At 34.2% G+C, this 17,291-nt stretch overlaps 2 protein-coding genes across 2 annotated transcripts; one reads left to right on the forward strand and one right to left on the reverse strand.

Moving 5' to 3' along the window:
* Positions 1-4,002: 4,002 nt before the first annotated feature.
* Positions 4,003-4,785, reverse strand: LOC149164611 (NDR1/HIN1-like protein 6). The gene has a single exon (XM_089429547.1). The coding sequence runs from the start codon at positions 4,783-4,785 to the stop codon at positions 4,003-4,005; it is 783 nt and encodes a 260-aa protein (XP_089285673.1).
* A 9,392-nt stretch (positions 4,786-14,177) lies between these two features.
* Positions 14,178-14,750, forward strand: LOC149164612 (uncharacterized). The gene has a single exon (XM_089429548.1). It carries the CDS (start codon positions 14,178-14,180, stop codon positions 14,748-14,750), a length of 573 nt encoding a protein of 190 aa, XP_089285674.1.
* Positions 14,751-17,291: the final 2,541 nt, after the last annotated feature.

The following is a 17,291-nucleotide window of genomic DNA, read 5'->3' on the forward strand; positions in this document are numbered from 1 at the left end:
AGATATAACACTTGAAAACATGAAATGGATCACATAGCTTGATTCTGCAACCACAAAACTACTTACCGAGCCTACTTACCTAGCATTTTTTCTTCTTTTTTGATGGGTGCACTTGGACTTGCAGACCCTGATTATCCTTTTTTCTTTTGACTGCCCTCCTATATAAACTTACACTTATTTCTTCCACGGGCCCAGATTAAGCAGTTGGGCTCCTTTGTTTCTCTACCTATCTACAAATCTGCCAAGATTAAACTGTTTGGATAGATTTTCATTCTCTACATTCTAGAACAAGAAATTGAAACCTAGGGAAGCCAAGATTAAGCTGTTTGGCCTTCCCTTGACAGAAAATTCTTCAAAAAATGGTTAACTCATCAAAATTTGGAATACAGTAGTGGCATTTAGACTGGCACACTTTCATGGCCTCTTCTTTGCCTCTTTTGGAAATATGGAGCATTGCAACATGCAAAGATGACATATTTGGCACTTTCAACTGTCAATCATGAAATATGAACACCTATTGTGATAGGAGGCTAACAAATCAATACACCAATACTCTTGACGTGGTTAAAACCCTCAAAGAGGGAAATAGTCCATGGCCTAAGCCAACGTGGCCACTTCAGGCAATTTATTAATGTAAAAGAAAGAAAATTTACATAATCTTCTCTCATAAATGGTCACCTAACAAATGACCATCCATGCTCTTTTGAATAGAGATCATGGACCAATCGAGTGTTAAGCCATGGATCAAGTGTTCATAGTAACGAGGAGAGAATGAACCATCATATCACTTCATGTTTATAACATATCGTGACCATTAGATTGTAAGTTACAAAAAATACATACTAAAGAAACACACTTTGCCTAACTATACACTAGACCAAGTTGTACTTAATTATTTCCTATGTGTCAGAATATCCTAACATCACCCATTAAGAATAGCGTGGGATAGGATTGAAGGATGTACAATGATGACACAATAGGAGAAGGAAGGAGGCATTAGAGCCTATCCCCCTTAGTGACAACTTCTTGAACTCCAACCATAAATCGAAGTTTAGTAAACTTCGCCTCTATGAGAGCCTTTGTAAAGATGTCTGCAACTTGATCATCGGTTGAATAATATTTCACTCCAAGAACATGGTCATGAATGAGCTTTCTGATGAAGTTCATGTGTATTTCAATGTGTTTGTTGCGCTGATGTTGGACTGCATCTTTTCATAGTTGAATGGCACTTTGATTATCACACCAAAGTGTAGTCAGATGCTACCGCTGAAAACCAAACTCTGACAGGATCTAACGAAGCCACAAGACTTCCTTACTAGCTTCAATGACACAGCAATACTTTGCTTCTGCTGAATAAATAGAAATGACACTTAGTTTCTTGAAAGCCCATGTAATAGGTCCATAACAAAAAGTGAAGACATTACCTGCAGTAGACTTTTGATCATCAAGGTCACCAGCCCAATCAGAATTAGTGAAACCAACCAATAGAGGAGATGCTTCTGCATTGTAAAGAATCCCAAACTGAACTGTACCTCGAACATAATGAATTATTCTTTTAGCTGCTTTCCAATGACTTTCATGTGAGTTTTGCATAAACCGAGAAACAAGGCCAACAACAAAGGAAAGGTTGGGACAGGTATGGGTCAAATACAAAAGTCTTCCAATAAGCTGACGGTATAAGGTTGCATCAACTTTAGGGGAAGTACAAGTGACTGAAAGTTTGGCTCTAGACTGAAAGGGAGAAGGGGCTGGATTACAGTCTTCCATGTGAAAGTGGCGTAGAAGATCACAGTCATACTTGGGCTGGGAAAGGGAAATACCTTCTTTGGATTGCAAGACTTGAAGACCAAGAAAATAATGCAAGTGTCCTAAGTCTATCATTTCAAACTGCTTTTTAAGGTTGGACTCCACATGGTTTATAACGTTGGGATCACTACGAGTAAGGATAATATCATCAAAATATATATTTTTGATGTTACAATCATTTAAACAATAAAACATGGCTTTGTTTTTGGCCATGTGATAAGAAGCTCTAGAATCAATGAGCCACTCATGAGAATGAGAAGAAGAAAATACATTTAGTGCATAACTAGACTGAGATGCTTGACAACCACATGCAGAAAGTTATATTCCTGAAGATGAAGTTTTTTAACATTTATAGTTAATTGATTTCACACTGCTGTGACGTATGCGGCATTAAGTTTGCCAACAATGATCAAGAACAACTTGATAGAGAGTAAATAAACATTAACATTATAATCATAATCCTACACTATATTTAGGATTATAATCCTACATAATTGAGATGAATTTGTGAGCATCACACATTTAAATTTTTGGTTTCAATAAGAGACACACTTGAACTTACTAATAGTAACATTGTTTTGGGAAGGGTTGTGTTATTTTTTAGAGTTCATTATTTTTTATTAAAATAAATTTAAAATATTATAATAATAATAATTTTATTTTTTTATTTTTTTTTATATTATATTATAAATTTTATTTTTAAATTTAAATTAATTATTAAAAATAATGAATTAATATATAATTTTTTTTTTTTATTTTATAAAATTATATTTTTATCATATCTAATTTTTCATTTAAATCAAAGATGGTATAAGATTTAAATTTAAAATTTCCAATTCAATAAAATTTCATTTCTACAACTATTACCAATTAAACTACCACAAACAAACACAAATTTTTATTAATTAATTTTTGTAAGACTTTAACTTACAGTAAGACAATTACTTGAGATTATGATTTTGTAAACTCTCATTTCACTGTATATATTACAACCTAATTAAAAATACGATGTGAAATTGAAAATGTGCTAAAAAAAAAACCAGTATAAAAATAATTATTATTATATAAAATATAAAAATATTATACTCTTTGTTAGGAAAGAAAAAATTATATTTCATATAGACATATTGTTTCTTTTTAAGGGTCATAAACTGAAAGATTGTGATCGACCTTATCAAATCCAACACAAAAGAGACTCGTTTTATATCTTTTCTTCCATCACTGGACGCTTTAGAAAATTAGATTTAAAAAAAAAAAAAATAGCAAATATTTATTTGATATTTTTGAAAAAAAAATTCAAAAAACATTTTCAAATTTGTTCATTTCTCTAAATTCTCTTTATAAAACCAAGAGACTCTATAAATTAATACTCCATAATGAAATAGGTCTATCTAATAAAACGTAGAAGAAGAAGAATATGTATATTCATTTATGATTTTTACCATGATTATATTGATTATACAAATATCTATTTTCTTATCTCTAGACCTTCAAAGCATTAAGAAACAGATTAATAATAAAATTTAAAACATTAGAATAATATACTCATTATAAATTTCAAATATTATTTACAAAATTTCATATACATATTTTTTTGAAATTGAGCTAAGCATAGGTGTCTGGGCTAGCTCATCTATAGAACAATCTACTTATAGTAGGAAATGAAATGATATTTTTATGTCCATGAGACTAAAAATAGTTTATCAGACCATTAGTTCCCAACTTTTGGCCTTTTGCAATTCAATCATTTTGTTATTCAAATTGATGATGAGTTGGCCCAACCTTCCAACAATCCCCTCGCTGAAAAGACAATGCCAAGAAACTGATGCTAACATATTCCCATAACTTTCTCTGATGTCTTTGAATACGATATAGAGAACTCGTATTGTGCAAAGCTAAATAAAACTTGAACACCCATTACCATAACTTAATTCCCAAAAATAACTTTCATTCCCAACCTATATTATTTAAAAAAAATAAAAAATATAAGTTGAACTCCATCTCACCATCCTCTAAAACGAACCCAAGCCCCCAGTTACCAGTAAATAAAATAAAACTCAATACGAAACAAAATAAATCCCAGCCTGATCAAGTCCTAGCGATACATTTACAAATCCCCAATTTAAGGTATTAAAATTATATTTCAAAATATATCTAACTTAAACTGCATATACTCCTGTCTCTCCCTGATCATTTTTACAGCTTTCCTTTAACGCTGCAACTCTGCTGTTGAATCCGAACAGCTTGATTGGCCGCCAAACTGTTTACCGTCAGATTGCAACGCACGCTGATGGAGACGGGAATTTTCAGACCGATGATATTTAATTTCAAGGGCTCGACCAACTCGAAATCCAGGAGGACCGTGGCCCTGCTCTGATCTGCATTCAGGGCAGAACTCGCGTTGGCAGGAAATGGGACGCCGGAAGCCGTCAACATCGTCTGCACAATGGTGGTATTCCGGCAGCCTTGATGGAAATTAGGGATACTGCCCGAACCTATCTCGCTGCCGGAATATGAAAGGGCCAACTGGCTAGCGTCGCCGTGGTGGTAAATTCTGATCTTTTTGTTTGGATTCTGAGCTCTGACAGCAACAATTAGATTAGAGCTTAGAGTGTGATTGGTGCTCAAGTTGAAGCGCTCGATGGAAATGCTGTCCAGTGAATACCTGGGAAGCTGGGGCCTGTAAACCACGTTGAAGAGGCCGGCGGCTATGGCTAAGAGCAAGAAGACGAGGATGAGCATGCCGGAAAACCAGGCGAGGCAGAGACGGCAAGGATTTTGGGGGCATCCTGAGGGCCTTGAGGCTCGCTGTGGCGTGGCGCTGTGGTTCTGTTCATGATCATTTGGGAGCTTAAAAACGTATGGTCGAGGGCTGACTTTTCGACCAGGAGTGACCTTTTGGGCGTGTGAGGATGAGGCGGTAGGATAAATTCGCTGGTTCTTCGGCGTTGGAGACCTTTGCTGGGGTGAGGAGTGCATCCCTGCTTGTTTCTCTGGTGAGCATCAGAGAAGCTGAGGAAATAATAGGTAACTAACAATGGGATTGGCTTCATAGGAGAAGTTGGTGAATCACTTAAATAATAATGTTAGCCCAGGTTGGGCACAGAGAAATAGGAAATGTGAAAATGCCGAGATATTTTATTTTATTTTATTTGTTTGCAGTTCCTAGGTTTATTGTATTCTTGTTCAAAACCTTGAAAATAAGTAGTTTGTCCATAAGAAATGTGAAAATGCCAAGAATTTTTTCGCAGTCTTTAGGTTTATTGTATTTTTGCTCAAAATCCTGAAAATAAGTAGCTTATTAATGGGTATTAAACCAGCGGAGTTGTATATGTTTATCATTGGGTATTAAACCAGCGAAGTTGTATATGTCTATCATTGAATTTTGTTAGGCCAGTGATTGAATTTTGTTAGGCCAGTGATTCAACCGTGGGCATATACAGCTCCAGCTCATATACTGCTCATTGACAAGCTATATATTTATTGCCTTGCCAAAATGCCGAGGCACTATTAGTTCCTCAGTATCTTTAATGCATTCTTAATTTGATTGTAAGATTAAAGTTTTTAATGCATTCTTAGTTTGATTATAGATTTGGATTAGGTGAAGGCTAGCCATAATGATTTATGACTAAACCCTAAGAATCATTGTATTTATATATAATTTGTTTTAAGAGATTTTATTTCGTATTTTGAAGCTATGGTATTTTGATCCGTTACAGGTTGGATTAATGGTAATGTGTAAACTCGTTTGATATTTTTGATATCTTACATGTTGGATTTGTTTTGAAATGTAAAATCTTGTTTGATATTTTAAAGTTTTGGTGTTTTGATATGTTACATATTGTATTTATTGGGATGTGTAAATTATACAAATCTAGTTTAATATTTTAAAGGTTTGGTATTTTGAAATGTTAAAGGTTGGATTTGTTGGGATGTGTAAAGTATATAAATCTCATTTAATATTTTAAGGTTTTAGTATTTTGACATGTTACAAGTTGGATTGGTTAGAATGTGTAAATCATACAAATCTTGATTGATATTTTAAAGTTTTGGTATTTTGATATGTTACAGGTTGGATTGGTTAGAATTTGTAAATCATACAAATCTTGATTGATATTTTGAAGTTTTGTTATTTTGATATGTTACAGGTTGGATTGGTTAGAATGTGTAAATCATACAAATCTTGATTGATATTTTGAAGTTTTGGTATTTTGATATGTTACAGGTTGGATTTATTGGGATGTGTAAACCATACAAAGATTCATTTAATATTTTGAAGTGTTTGTATTTTGATATGTTATAGGTTGAATTTGTTGGGATGTGTAAACCATGCAAGCCTCATTTTGATATTTTGAAGTTTTTATATTTTAATATGTTGCAAGTTGGATTTGTTGCGATATGTAAATTATACAATTATCAAGAATTGATGATAGAAACGTATGGAGTGATAAGAAAGTTATCCTTAGATTTGGATTATGCTAAGGAAGGCTTTGAGTAATAAGAAAGCTCGCCATAGATTTGGATAATGCTAAGGAAGGCTTTGAGTGATAAGAAAGCTACCCATATATTTGGGTGATGTAAGGGGTTTCACTGATGAGAAAGCTAGTTATAAAATCAATAATTAGTTTTTCCTTTAAATTTGATGATTTTGAATATTATTAAATTTTTCAATAATCGAAATTCATAAATAAATTAAGAAAATTTGTAAAATCTTTGTTTTACATTTTAATATATTTTATATTAAATTTGTTAAAATATTTAATCTATACAATTATCAAATTACTAAATTTTAAATTGATTAATTAGATTAATTAGATCATAATTTTAATTTTTTTACTAAATTCTTCGGGATATATTTTAACATATTCTATATTACATTTATAAAAGTATTTAATTTATACAATATCAAATTACTTACTTTTAAATGGATTAATTAGAATAATTAAATCATAATTTATAATTTTCTTACTAAATTCCTCGGGGTATATTTTAACATATTTTATATTAAATTTATAGAAGTATTTAGTTTATACAATTATCAAATTACTAACTTTTAAATTGATTAATTAGATTAATTAAATCATAATTTTAATTCTTTTTACCAAATTTCTAGCACATTTCCATATATTTTATATTAAATTTGTTAAAGTATTTAATTTATGCAAATATCAAATTACTAAATTTTAAATTGATTAATTAAAACATAATTTTAATTTTTCTACTAAATTTTTCAATGTATATGTACAAAAATAAAATATAACCTTTTACTTCCCTTGGAAAAATAAATATTATCAATAACTCTTATTTATTTAAACCTTGAAAATAGAGTTATGCATTTAGAACTATACAATTTAATTTATATGGTTAATATATGTAGTTACATATAGTTACAACTTATTTGAATGTTTATGGTTCAACTACTTTTAAGTTGGCAAAGTTATTTTCATTTTTAAGTTTCTATTATGCATTAATGAATGACTATGAATTGCTAAGATAGTTGAATATGTTGATTAGTCTTGTCACATTTGTTTTTATATTTATATATATATATTATATTTGATAAAAAAAATCTGATGGATTAATATTAATTTCTTTTGTCTATCTTTTAGATGGACTTCATCTTGATAGTATGTGATTGCATGAAAATATTTTTCCATGAATGTCCTAGTTTACTAATGAAATTGAGTAATTGATTGGCAGTTTGTGATAAGGTTTAACGCACTTTCATGTCTTGTAAGTAGATCTTCACCCTTCATTCTCACAAGTGAAATTTAATAACTAATCAATCATAGCGATAAGCAATGAGCAACAAACATAAGATTATCTAAGGAGGGAGTCTTCCAATTATCAAACTTTTGAAAATATGCTTAGTGGTATATGCAAATGGGAATTCCATGAAATTATGAAGAGAGAGAGAGAGAGACTTGAGCATATCATAATGACATCATGCTATGTCTAATAATGAAGTATTATAAAAGGAAGCATTCATAGTTGCATCATGTGAGTCACAAACTTCAATGTTGTGAACAAAAAATTAGGCATGGAGGGAATGGTGTGTTAAGTGATAAAATCAGAGAGATGGACAATATCACATGCATGAACTTGATTTTTAGCTTTGTTTAAGCACATCATAATTTTCTATCTTGGGAAGTATTACGCATGAGTTTTGGTTAGGTCAATGATTTTATCATGTGATTTCTCTAATGTGCATTGGATACTTGAAAGTACCCTTCATGTATTGAAACTGAAGTTGAATGCGATCACAAAGAAATCAAGAATCTATATCAAATTTCATATAACCAGGATGATATTTGAGTGAAGAAACCTTGATTCTAATGAAACAATGGTTTGCGTAGAAAACACATTTTAATATCTAGGTTTTTCTTCATGCACTTTCAACAATTTGAGTTTTTAAATGCAAAAAGGATTCACACAAATGTTTTTGGGCATATGGACTCAACGCAATTGACAAAATTTAATTTTGACTTTCATAATAGTGAACATATCAATTATTTTTTTCTCACAATTGAGGTAGTTTTTGCTTCTTTGCGTATTAAATTCAATGAAATGAGAGTGCAATGGTGTGTCCAAGGACTCATTAAAAATGTATTAATGTGTACTACAATTAGCAAAAAATGATTCACTATAGCAAGATGTAACAAAGGATTTATATATTTATAAAACCTAAAAAATGTGGGTTCTCATTGACACTCAATTAAATGGATTTTTAATGACTTGTTAGGGTTCCTCTAAGATTGTTTTGTATCTACTCATTTTCAAGTTAATTATGGTTGTAGTATGTTAGAATTTTAATTTTAGAGTCCAATTCAAAACATAAAATCTATGAAGCCACCACACCCTAAATCACTATCAGTGTTTTCTAAAGAGTTGAAAAAGTTGCAGAATCAATAGAAAACCATGGATATTCAATGGTTCAGCTAACTAAAGACAACTTTTTATCATCATGAAGAATTAAATCATGGTTTTCACATTATTTTTACACTTTTCATAACTCTAGGAGAATATTTACGAAGCTTTTAGCCAAACTATTTATGTGGGATGTTTGTTCGCTTCCCAAGTGAATGGTTTTCCTCATGAGTGGAAATCATTTTGTAAGACACAAAAAAGGCCCTCTAACTAAACAATTCAACTTTTCCCCTTGATATGGGTATAAATTGATGTTTTTTTCCAAATAAATTGATCAAAATTCCTTTTTCTAGCATAAATTTAGCTAGAAAATAACTATTAACTTGCCTAGATACCAACAATCCTTCAAGTCTAGTGATTTTACCATACATCCCCTTTTTGGGCCAATGATTTACTCCAATAGGAAAATGTTCCACCTTACAGGCTATTGCCCTCATGAGTGGAAATCATTTTGTAAGAGAGAAAAAAATCCCTCTAACTAAACAATTCAACTTTTTCCCTTTGAGATGGGGATAGATTGATGTTTTTTGCGAAAGAAATTAATCAAAATTCCTTTTTCTAGCATAAATTTAGCTAGGAAAGAACTATCAACTTGCTCATACACCACCAACCCTTCAAGTCTAGTAATTTGACCATACATCCCATTTTTGGACGATTGATTTGCTCCAATAGGAAAATTTTCCACCTTAGATGCTAGTGCACTTTTTTTCTTAGTGATCTAGCTAACTTATATTTTTCTTAGTGATTGAGTAATAGTGAATTGCACATCTCAAGATCATATATCCTCATTCAACAATGATTGATATTGGGCATATTTCTTCAATGATGGTAATGAATTTTGATATTTTAACTACATGGAGATAAAGTGTTATACTTATTTACTACCTAATGTTAATACTTCCTTCTCATTTTCTCTTCTTTCACTAAGTGGTGTAGAACTACACGTTGTCAAAACCATTGTAGCTACTAAAAAAAACAAACATTTTTAAGGGACCATGGGGCACCAAAAGCATGAGCAAGGACATGGACCTTCAAAGAAATTGATTTGCAAAATTTTTGTGCACTAAAGTAGCATGTTGATCGTTTAATGGTGCCTTGTATGTTACTATATGAAAAAGAGGAAGGAGAAGTCCCCATAAAATTGTGCATTTTTATCCTTTGGATGAATGCATAAAGTTTTAAGAGGTCTATATCTATTCTCGATTACAAAAACTCAATTTGGAATTGTGCTGAAAAAGAGGAAGGAGAAGTCCCCATAAAATTGTGCATTTTTATCCTTTGGATGAATGCATAAAGTTTTAAGAGGTCTATATCTATTCTCGATTACAAAAACTCAATTTGGAATTGTGCTCATTGGTAGAGAATGACTAGCCCATGAAAAAAAAATAGTATTATGGCCATGGTTAAAAAACATGCTAAGCATGAGAAGAATGTGTATTGCCTCCACTAAGAGTGTTTGGGAGAAAATGAAAACTTAAATATTCATCAGTGAAAGAAAAAATATCTCTAGTTTCCTTGGTATTTGAAGCATTTGTTTCTAAAGTGAAATGACCAAGATAAATCTTTGGAAAAATTATATTATCTTTTATTTTCTTTTAAATTAAATTTCTAACCTTCTAAACTTGAAAATTTGCCTCATCTAACAAACAATAAGATTGGTAAAATAAGTTTGGTTTCCATGCCAATCTAACAAACAATTTTAAAAGCCTCATTTTATCATTATTGATTATATCTAATAATTTAAATCATGTATCAAATTTGTCAATTAAGTTAGAGTTGCTTTTGCATTATAAACATGAGATGAAAAATATACAATACAAATAATATTCCAAATTGGTTCTTAACCCAAACTTATATTCTTATACAAAAAATTTTAATGAACAAAATTAATACTTAAGAGTTATATAAACTTGATTCACTCAATGTTTTATGTTTGATTTTAAAAAGCTTCTATATTTCTTAAGCATATGGAGAGTTCAACCATTTGAAACATATAAGGACTATAGTAATCAGTATTTTAGTTTATATTAGTTTGGCACAAAAATCAAAGATGACATTCTCCTTTTTAACCCAAGTTTCTTCTATATTCAAAGAAATAATTAATTCAAATCTATTTAAATTATTTTCGTCGAACCCATTAAATTATGACACCACATTTATTTAGACAATAATAAAGTTGGAGGTCTTATTTGGCCTCTTCCTAAGGCCAAAGAGATGCATTCGGCTTAGAAATCTTAAAGTATGGTGAAGATTTGCATAGCCAATTCACGGCATCAAGTAATGCTATCATTACTTGGTAACATTAAATGTTAATTTACAAAATATATAGTCATTATAGTCTATAGCCTATTTTCATTGAGCTTCCACGTATGCCCACATGATGCAGGAGCATCCGAGTGAAAAGGCAATAGCTGGGAAATGTTTTTATTTTATTTTATTTCGCTGGACAAAGAGGAACACATTTTGAGTTTTTGTTTTATTTTGCTTCAATTAAAATTAAGGCTGACTCAACCATTGTTTGTTAATTTTAAATTGGGCATGCAGATCAAGATAAGATTAGTTAGGGACTTGTTTAAAGAAACTATTAGACAACTGAAAAGTAACTGAGGAACAATTCCTCAACTGTAAAGAAACTGCTAATAATGCATTGAAAAGGAAAAACCAGAGCTCATGGAGGGGCTACCATCCAGAGAGGAGAGAGAGCTCAGAACTTGTAATTTACAACTATTTTGAATCTCTATAGAAGCAAACAATTCTAAAATTTATCATTAAGGAAGTACAGTAGTTTTATTATTTTTCCTTGTGCATAGATGTCTCAGACATTGAAATGAAAGAAAGACAGTGAAACAATTTATTAAAGAATCCGAATAGCATTGACAAGAATATTGTAACAGGAAGCATCTCAAACCGAGAACCAAAAAGAGGTACACCAACATATATTCTTTTCCTTTTTCCTCAACAAAAAAAAGCCAGGTACTATTATATTCAGCACTTCAAAGCATTTCCTGTACATTTCATTTTCATTTCCAATTTAACAGTTCATTGTACAAAATCTATAACCCTGGAAAATCGTGGAGGGTTCCAAACCCATGCAAACCAAAAACATTACAGTTCACCGGCTAAACACTAATTAAACATTGAGGGCATGAACACCTCTGATACCACATACATACACAGAGGAATCAAAACTCCAAGGGTTATACCCGATTACAGACAAAACAAGCAACAGAGCAATTACAAACTGAACAAGCAACATAGCAAGCAAGAGAAAGTTGCAGCCATGGAAAGACCCTACCAGGGTTTTCCTTAAGCCTGTGAATAGTCCCAAGGACAAAGCCACGGAGTAGCGTTCCCCTGGAAGGACCTATACACCACCACAAAATAGGGCAATGGTTAGATAGGGCCGCGATACCAAAACACAGTGAACAACAAAGCGAAAGAGGAGCGAGGGTTTTACCTGGAGGAGGATCGATTCCACGACAGAGGATGAGAGCTGAAGCCCGCAACAGAGGGTTTCTACCAGCAGAAGTGCCATGAAAGTGTTCTGCTTGCTCACCAACAAGCGAGAACATTAGAACCTCAAAAACGAAAGGTGAAATTACAATCGAAACGAGAGAATTACCTGAGAGAGAGTTCGCCGAGTCATCTTGTGCAATAGCTAGGTGAGAACCTGTGTTTGCAGAGCCGAACCATCAGCAAACCCAACATCAAACACAAAAATCACCACAAAACAGAGCAGAAATGAAGCTTGAGCCAAATGACAGAGACAAATAGACTTGCAGGTGGAAAATGACCTGAAACCCTACAAAAACCAGAGAAGTGAATCACCACAGAGATCGAGCAGAGGCACAACACCAAAAAAACACAAGGAAAAAGCGAAGCACAACAAACCACCATACAGGACAAGCAAGGCACGATACTTACCAACCATCGCAAGAACCAGGCAAAAGCAACGAGCACCCACAGAGCCAAACCATAGCAAAGAAGGAATGAATTCCAAACACCCTCGGTGAAGGTGATAACACATGGTTACAAGCCTAAGGCCAGTACAAAGGGTGGGAAGAATACCATAAACTACATTAAAGCCATATACCGAAACCCTGCCACTAACTTTAATTCGAAAGAGAAAGAATTAAACGATCATAGTTACGTGTCCCTCCTCGGGATCGCCACCAATTTTTGGTATCAGAGCAGATTATCCCTTTCTCTCAGTAAAGATGGAGGTAGGAAGAAGGGGTCGAGGAAGAGCCATCAGAAGAGTAGCAGATGAAGAGTTACGAGAAGAAATTAGGAATTTAATTGCACGTTTGGCAGCAGTGGAAGCAGGCAGGCGTAGAGATCCGGAAGGTGGGGATGATAGTGAGGAGGAAAACATAGCCATGACGGATGGGTCAGATGACGAAGAACCAGAGATTAAACTATTGAGATCAGTTTTGTTGGCTAGCAGCAAGACAAGACCAGAGCTCTCTAATTATGATGGCAGTTTGTCCACAGAGGCATTGTTAGATTGGATAACTGAACTAGATAGATATTTTGAATATGAAGAAATCAGCGAAGACAAGAGGATAAGGTTTGTTGTCACCAAGTTGAGGGACATGCAGCACTATAGTGGGACAGTGTACAGGCAGAAAGGAGGATATTGAACAAACCATTGATTAAAAAATGGGACAGGATGGTTGCTAGAATGAAGAGCAAGTTTCTGCCTAAATATTATCAAATTTCCCTTTATAGACAAGTATAGAACCAGAGGCAGAGAATGATGACCGTAAAGGAATATATTGAAGAATTTTATAAATTTAACCTGAGATTTGGTTATGTTGAAGATACCCCCGAGAAAACAACGAGGTTTGTAAATGGTCTACGGATGGAGATCCTAGATGAAATTAGTATTATTTCCCCTAAAACCATAGAGGAATCTTATCAGAGTGCTTTGAAGGTATAGGAAAAGATTGCTAGGAAATAGAATGCCAGAAGAGGACGTGGTTCTGGTAAAGGTCAGGGACGAACCTTTGGCAGAGGTAGGACTGCCAACATCAATGAAGAGGGCAATAGTTCGAAGACTTCAGGATAGACTTAAAGGGAAGGTAACACCAAAGGAGGAAGGTCATACCAGCAAGGAAGAGGTAATGGCAGAGGCAGAGGAAATGCTTATCAGTGTTACAAGTGGGGACACATGTCCTTTGAATGTCTTGAAAATGAAAAAACTAGGCAGAGGGGAGCATATGTCGCTTAGCCCAATGAAGCGAAGGCACCACCACAAGAGGTGGAAAATATGCCAGAAACTGGGGAAGCCTTAGTGTTGAACAAGGTATTATTGAAACCAGCTAAGGAAGTAGTTGATCAGACACAGAGGAAATAATTGTTCCAGACTGTGCAAGTCGTATGGGAAATGCTGCAAATTAATCATTGACAGTGGAAGTACTGGTAATCTGGTAGCTACTGAAATGGTAGGGAAATTGATTTTGAAGAAGTTGAAGCACCCAACTCCATATAAGGTGTCTTGGTTGTATAAAGGTCACCAACTATTGGTCGATGAGCAATGTGAAGTAGAGTTTCATATTGGTAAGTACAAGGACAAGGTGACTTGCGATATCATGCCTATGGACATGTGCCATATTCTACTAGGCAGACCATGGAAGTATGATAGGAAGGTCGTCCATGACGGGAAAGAAAATTGTTACAAGTTTGTTAAAGATGGGATAAATCATATGCTAGTGCCCATGAAGGAAGAGGATGCTGCAGAAACCAGTGGGACAAAAGCATTACTGTTAGGCGGAAAAGAGTTTTTGCGACAGATGGAGGATGAAGAGGTGAAATATGCGGTTGTGCGAAGGCCAAAACTAGTATTGATCCATACTGAAGTCACTGACTTACCTAAAGAGATACAAGACATGCTGCAAGAATTTAGTGATATTGTGGTAGACGATCTACTGGACAAATTACCACCGAAGCGGAGCATTAGTCACCATATTGATTTTATTCCAGGAGCTAGTTTTCCAAACAAGGTTGCTTACTAGATGAGTCTGAAGGATAATGAAGAAATCTGGAAGCAGGTGCAGGAGTTGTTGGATAAAGGACTGATTCGGGAGAGTTTAAGCCCTTGTGCAGTTCTGATTGTTTTAGCTCCCAAGAAAGGAGGTGAGTGGCGAATGTGCATTGATTCCCGGGCCATTAACAAGATCACTGTCAGGTACAAGTTTCCTTTACCTCGGATGGATGATATGATAGATTGTTTGAGTGGGGAAGTTTACTTTTCAAAGATAGACCTAAAAAGCGGTCACCACCAAAGTAGAATTCGAGAAGGTGATGAGTGGAAGACAACTTTCAAGACTAATGAAGGCTTATACGAATGGTTGGTTATGCCATTTGGACTGAGCAATGCCCCCAACACATTCATGTGATTAATAATGATATGCTGAAGGAATTCATTGGTAAATTTGTGATTGTATATCTGGATGATATACTCATATTCAGCAAGACGAAGGAAGATCATTTTCGAAACGTGAGGTATGCGTTGGAAAAATTGCAACAAAATAAATTACTAATAAATTTGAAGAAATGTTCTTTTTTCAAGAAAGAGTTAATTTATTTGGGATTTGTGATTTCTGAGAATGAACTAAAAATGGATTCGGAAAAGGTTGCAGCCATAGTTAGTTGGCTATCTCCCAAAAGTTTTTTTGAGGTACAAAGTTTTCATGGATTGGCGAGTTTTTATCAAAAATTTATTAAAAATTTCAGTGGTATTTGTGCACCCATGGTGGACACCATTAAGAAGTAAAATCAGCCTTTCCATTGGATAAAAATAGCAGTGAATAGTTTTCAGCTGCTCAAAAGAAAAATTACTGAAATACCGATTTTGAGATTACCAGACTTTAACAAACTTTTTCAAGTTCATTGTGATGCCAGTGGAATAGCTGTTGGTGCAGTACTCAGCCAAGAGGACAAGCCAGTAGCCTATTTCAGTGAGAAACTAAATGAAAGTAGGCAAAAGTACATGTCTTATGACAAGGAATTTTATGCAACGGTTCAAGTGCTAAAGCATTGGAGACATTATCTATTGGCCAATGAATTTGTCTTATTTTCAAACAAATCTGCGTTGCAGTATATTATGCAGCAGCATAAGTTGAACCATAAACATGCAAAGTGGGTGGAGTACCTGTAGAGTTTTACGTTTGTGTTGAAACACATCAGCGGTCAAGCCAGCGAAGTGGTATATGCATTAAGCAGGAAGAATTTGATCCTACAGGAAAGTATGAGGCAAATGCAGATTAGGATTCAAACATCTTAAAGACTTGTATGAGGCAGATGTAGATTTTAAGGAAGGTTATGAAGCTTGCCAAAATCCATTATTGAGAGATAACAGTTCATGGTTGGACTATAATATGCAGGAAGGGTTGTTGTTCAAAGGAGGGAATTTGTATATTCCAGAATGTTCTATGAGAGAAAACTTAATCTAGGAAAAGCATAATGGAGGTTTAGCAGGCATTTTGGCATAGACAAGACCTTGGATCAATTGAGCCACTTTTACTATTAGCCGAAGATGCATAGAGATGTATAGAGGTTTGTGACTAGATGAAAAATGTGGCAGCTTGTAAAGGGACACGACCAGAACACAGGGTTGTATACACCCTTACCTATTCCTAACAGACCATGGGACTCAGTCAGTTTAGACTTTGTCTTAGGTTTGCCAAAGACACAACGGGGATTTGATTCCATCATTGTTGTGGTGGATTGTTTCACCAAAAGAGCACATTTCATTCCATGCAAGAAAACCAGTGATGCCACACATGTAGCACATTTTTTCTTCACAGAGATAGTCAGATTACATGGGTTGTTGAAGTCTATTGTTTTGCACCGAGACATTAAGTTTACAGGACATTTTTGGCGGACCTTATGGAAAAAATTAGACACCAAACTAAACTTCAGCTCAGCTTATCATCTGCAGACTGATGGTCAAACCGAAGTGGTGAACCGAAGTCTAGGAAATTTATTGAGGAGTTTGGTTGGAGAAAATTCTCGACAGTGGGATCATGTGCTTGCACAAGCAAAATTTGCTTATAACGATTCACCCAACTGAAGCACGAGCAGTAGTCCTTTCTAGATCCTATATGGAATGCACCCACGTGGAGTACATGAGTTACGGGATTTGGGTCAGTTGGAGCACAGGAGTGCTGATGGTGAAGATTTCGCAAAGGTAATCAACGATCTTCATGAATAGGTGAAATTAAAATTACAAGACAGTAGCCAAAGATACAAGCAGAAAGAAGATTTGAAAAGGCGAGAGGTACAATTCAACGTAGGAGACCTGGTATTAGCACACCTACGCAAGGAGAGGTTTCCTAAAGGTGAATACAACAAGTTGAAATGGAAAAAAATTGGGCCTTGCAAGATTCTTCGGAAATTTTCTGCGAATGCTTATGAATTGCAGTTACCCCTAGGGATTGGAATTTCACTTATTTTCAATGTGGCAGATCTGTACCCCTACATTGCGGCAGATGAAGAAGACAGTTCAGAAAGATGAACACGGGACACCCAAAATGAGAATGATTCGTGGATTA

The sequence above is a fragment of the Pinus tabuliformis genome, chromosome 5_1, assembly GCF_031772625.1.
Source record: "Pinus tabuliformis cultivar Carrire ecotype Pingquan chromosome 5_1, CPIR1, whole genome shotgun sequence".
Classification (NCBI taxonomy): Eukaryota; Viridiplantae; Streptophyta; class Pinopsida; order Pinales; family Pinaceae; genus Pinus; species Pinus tabuliformis.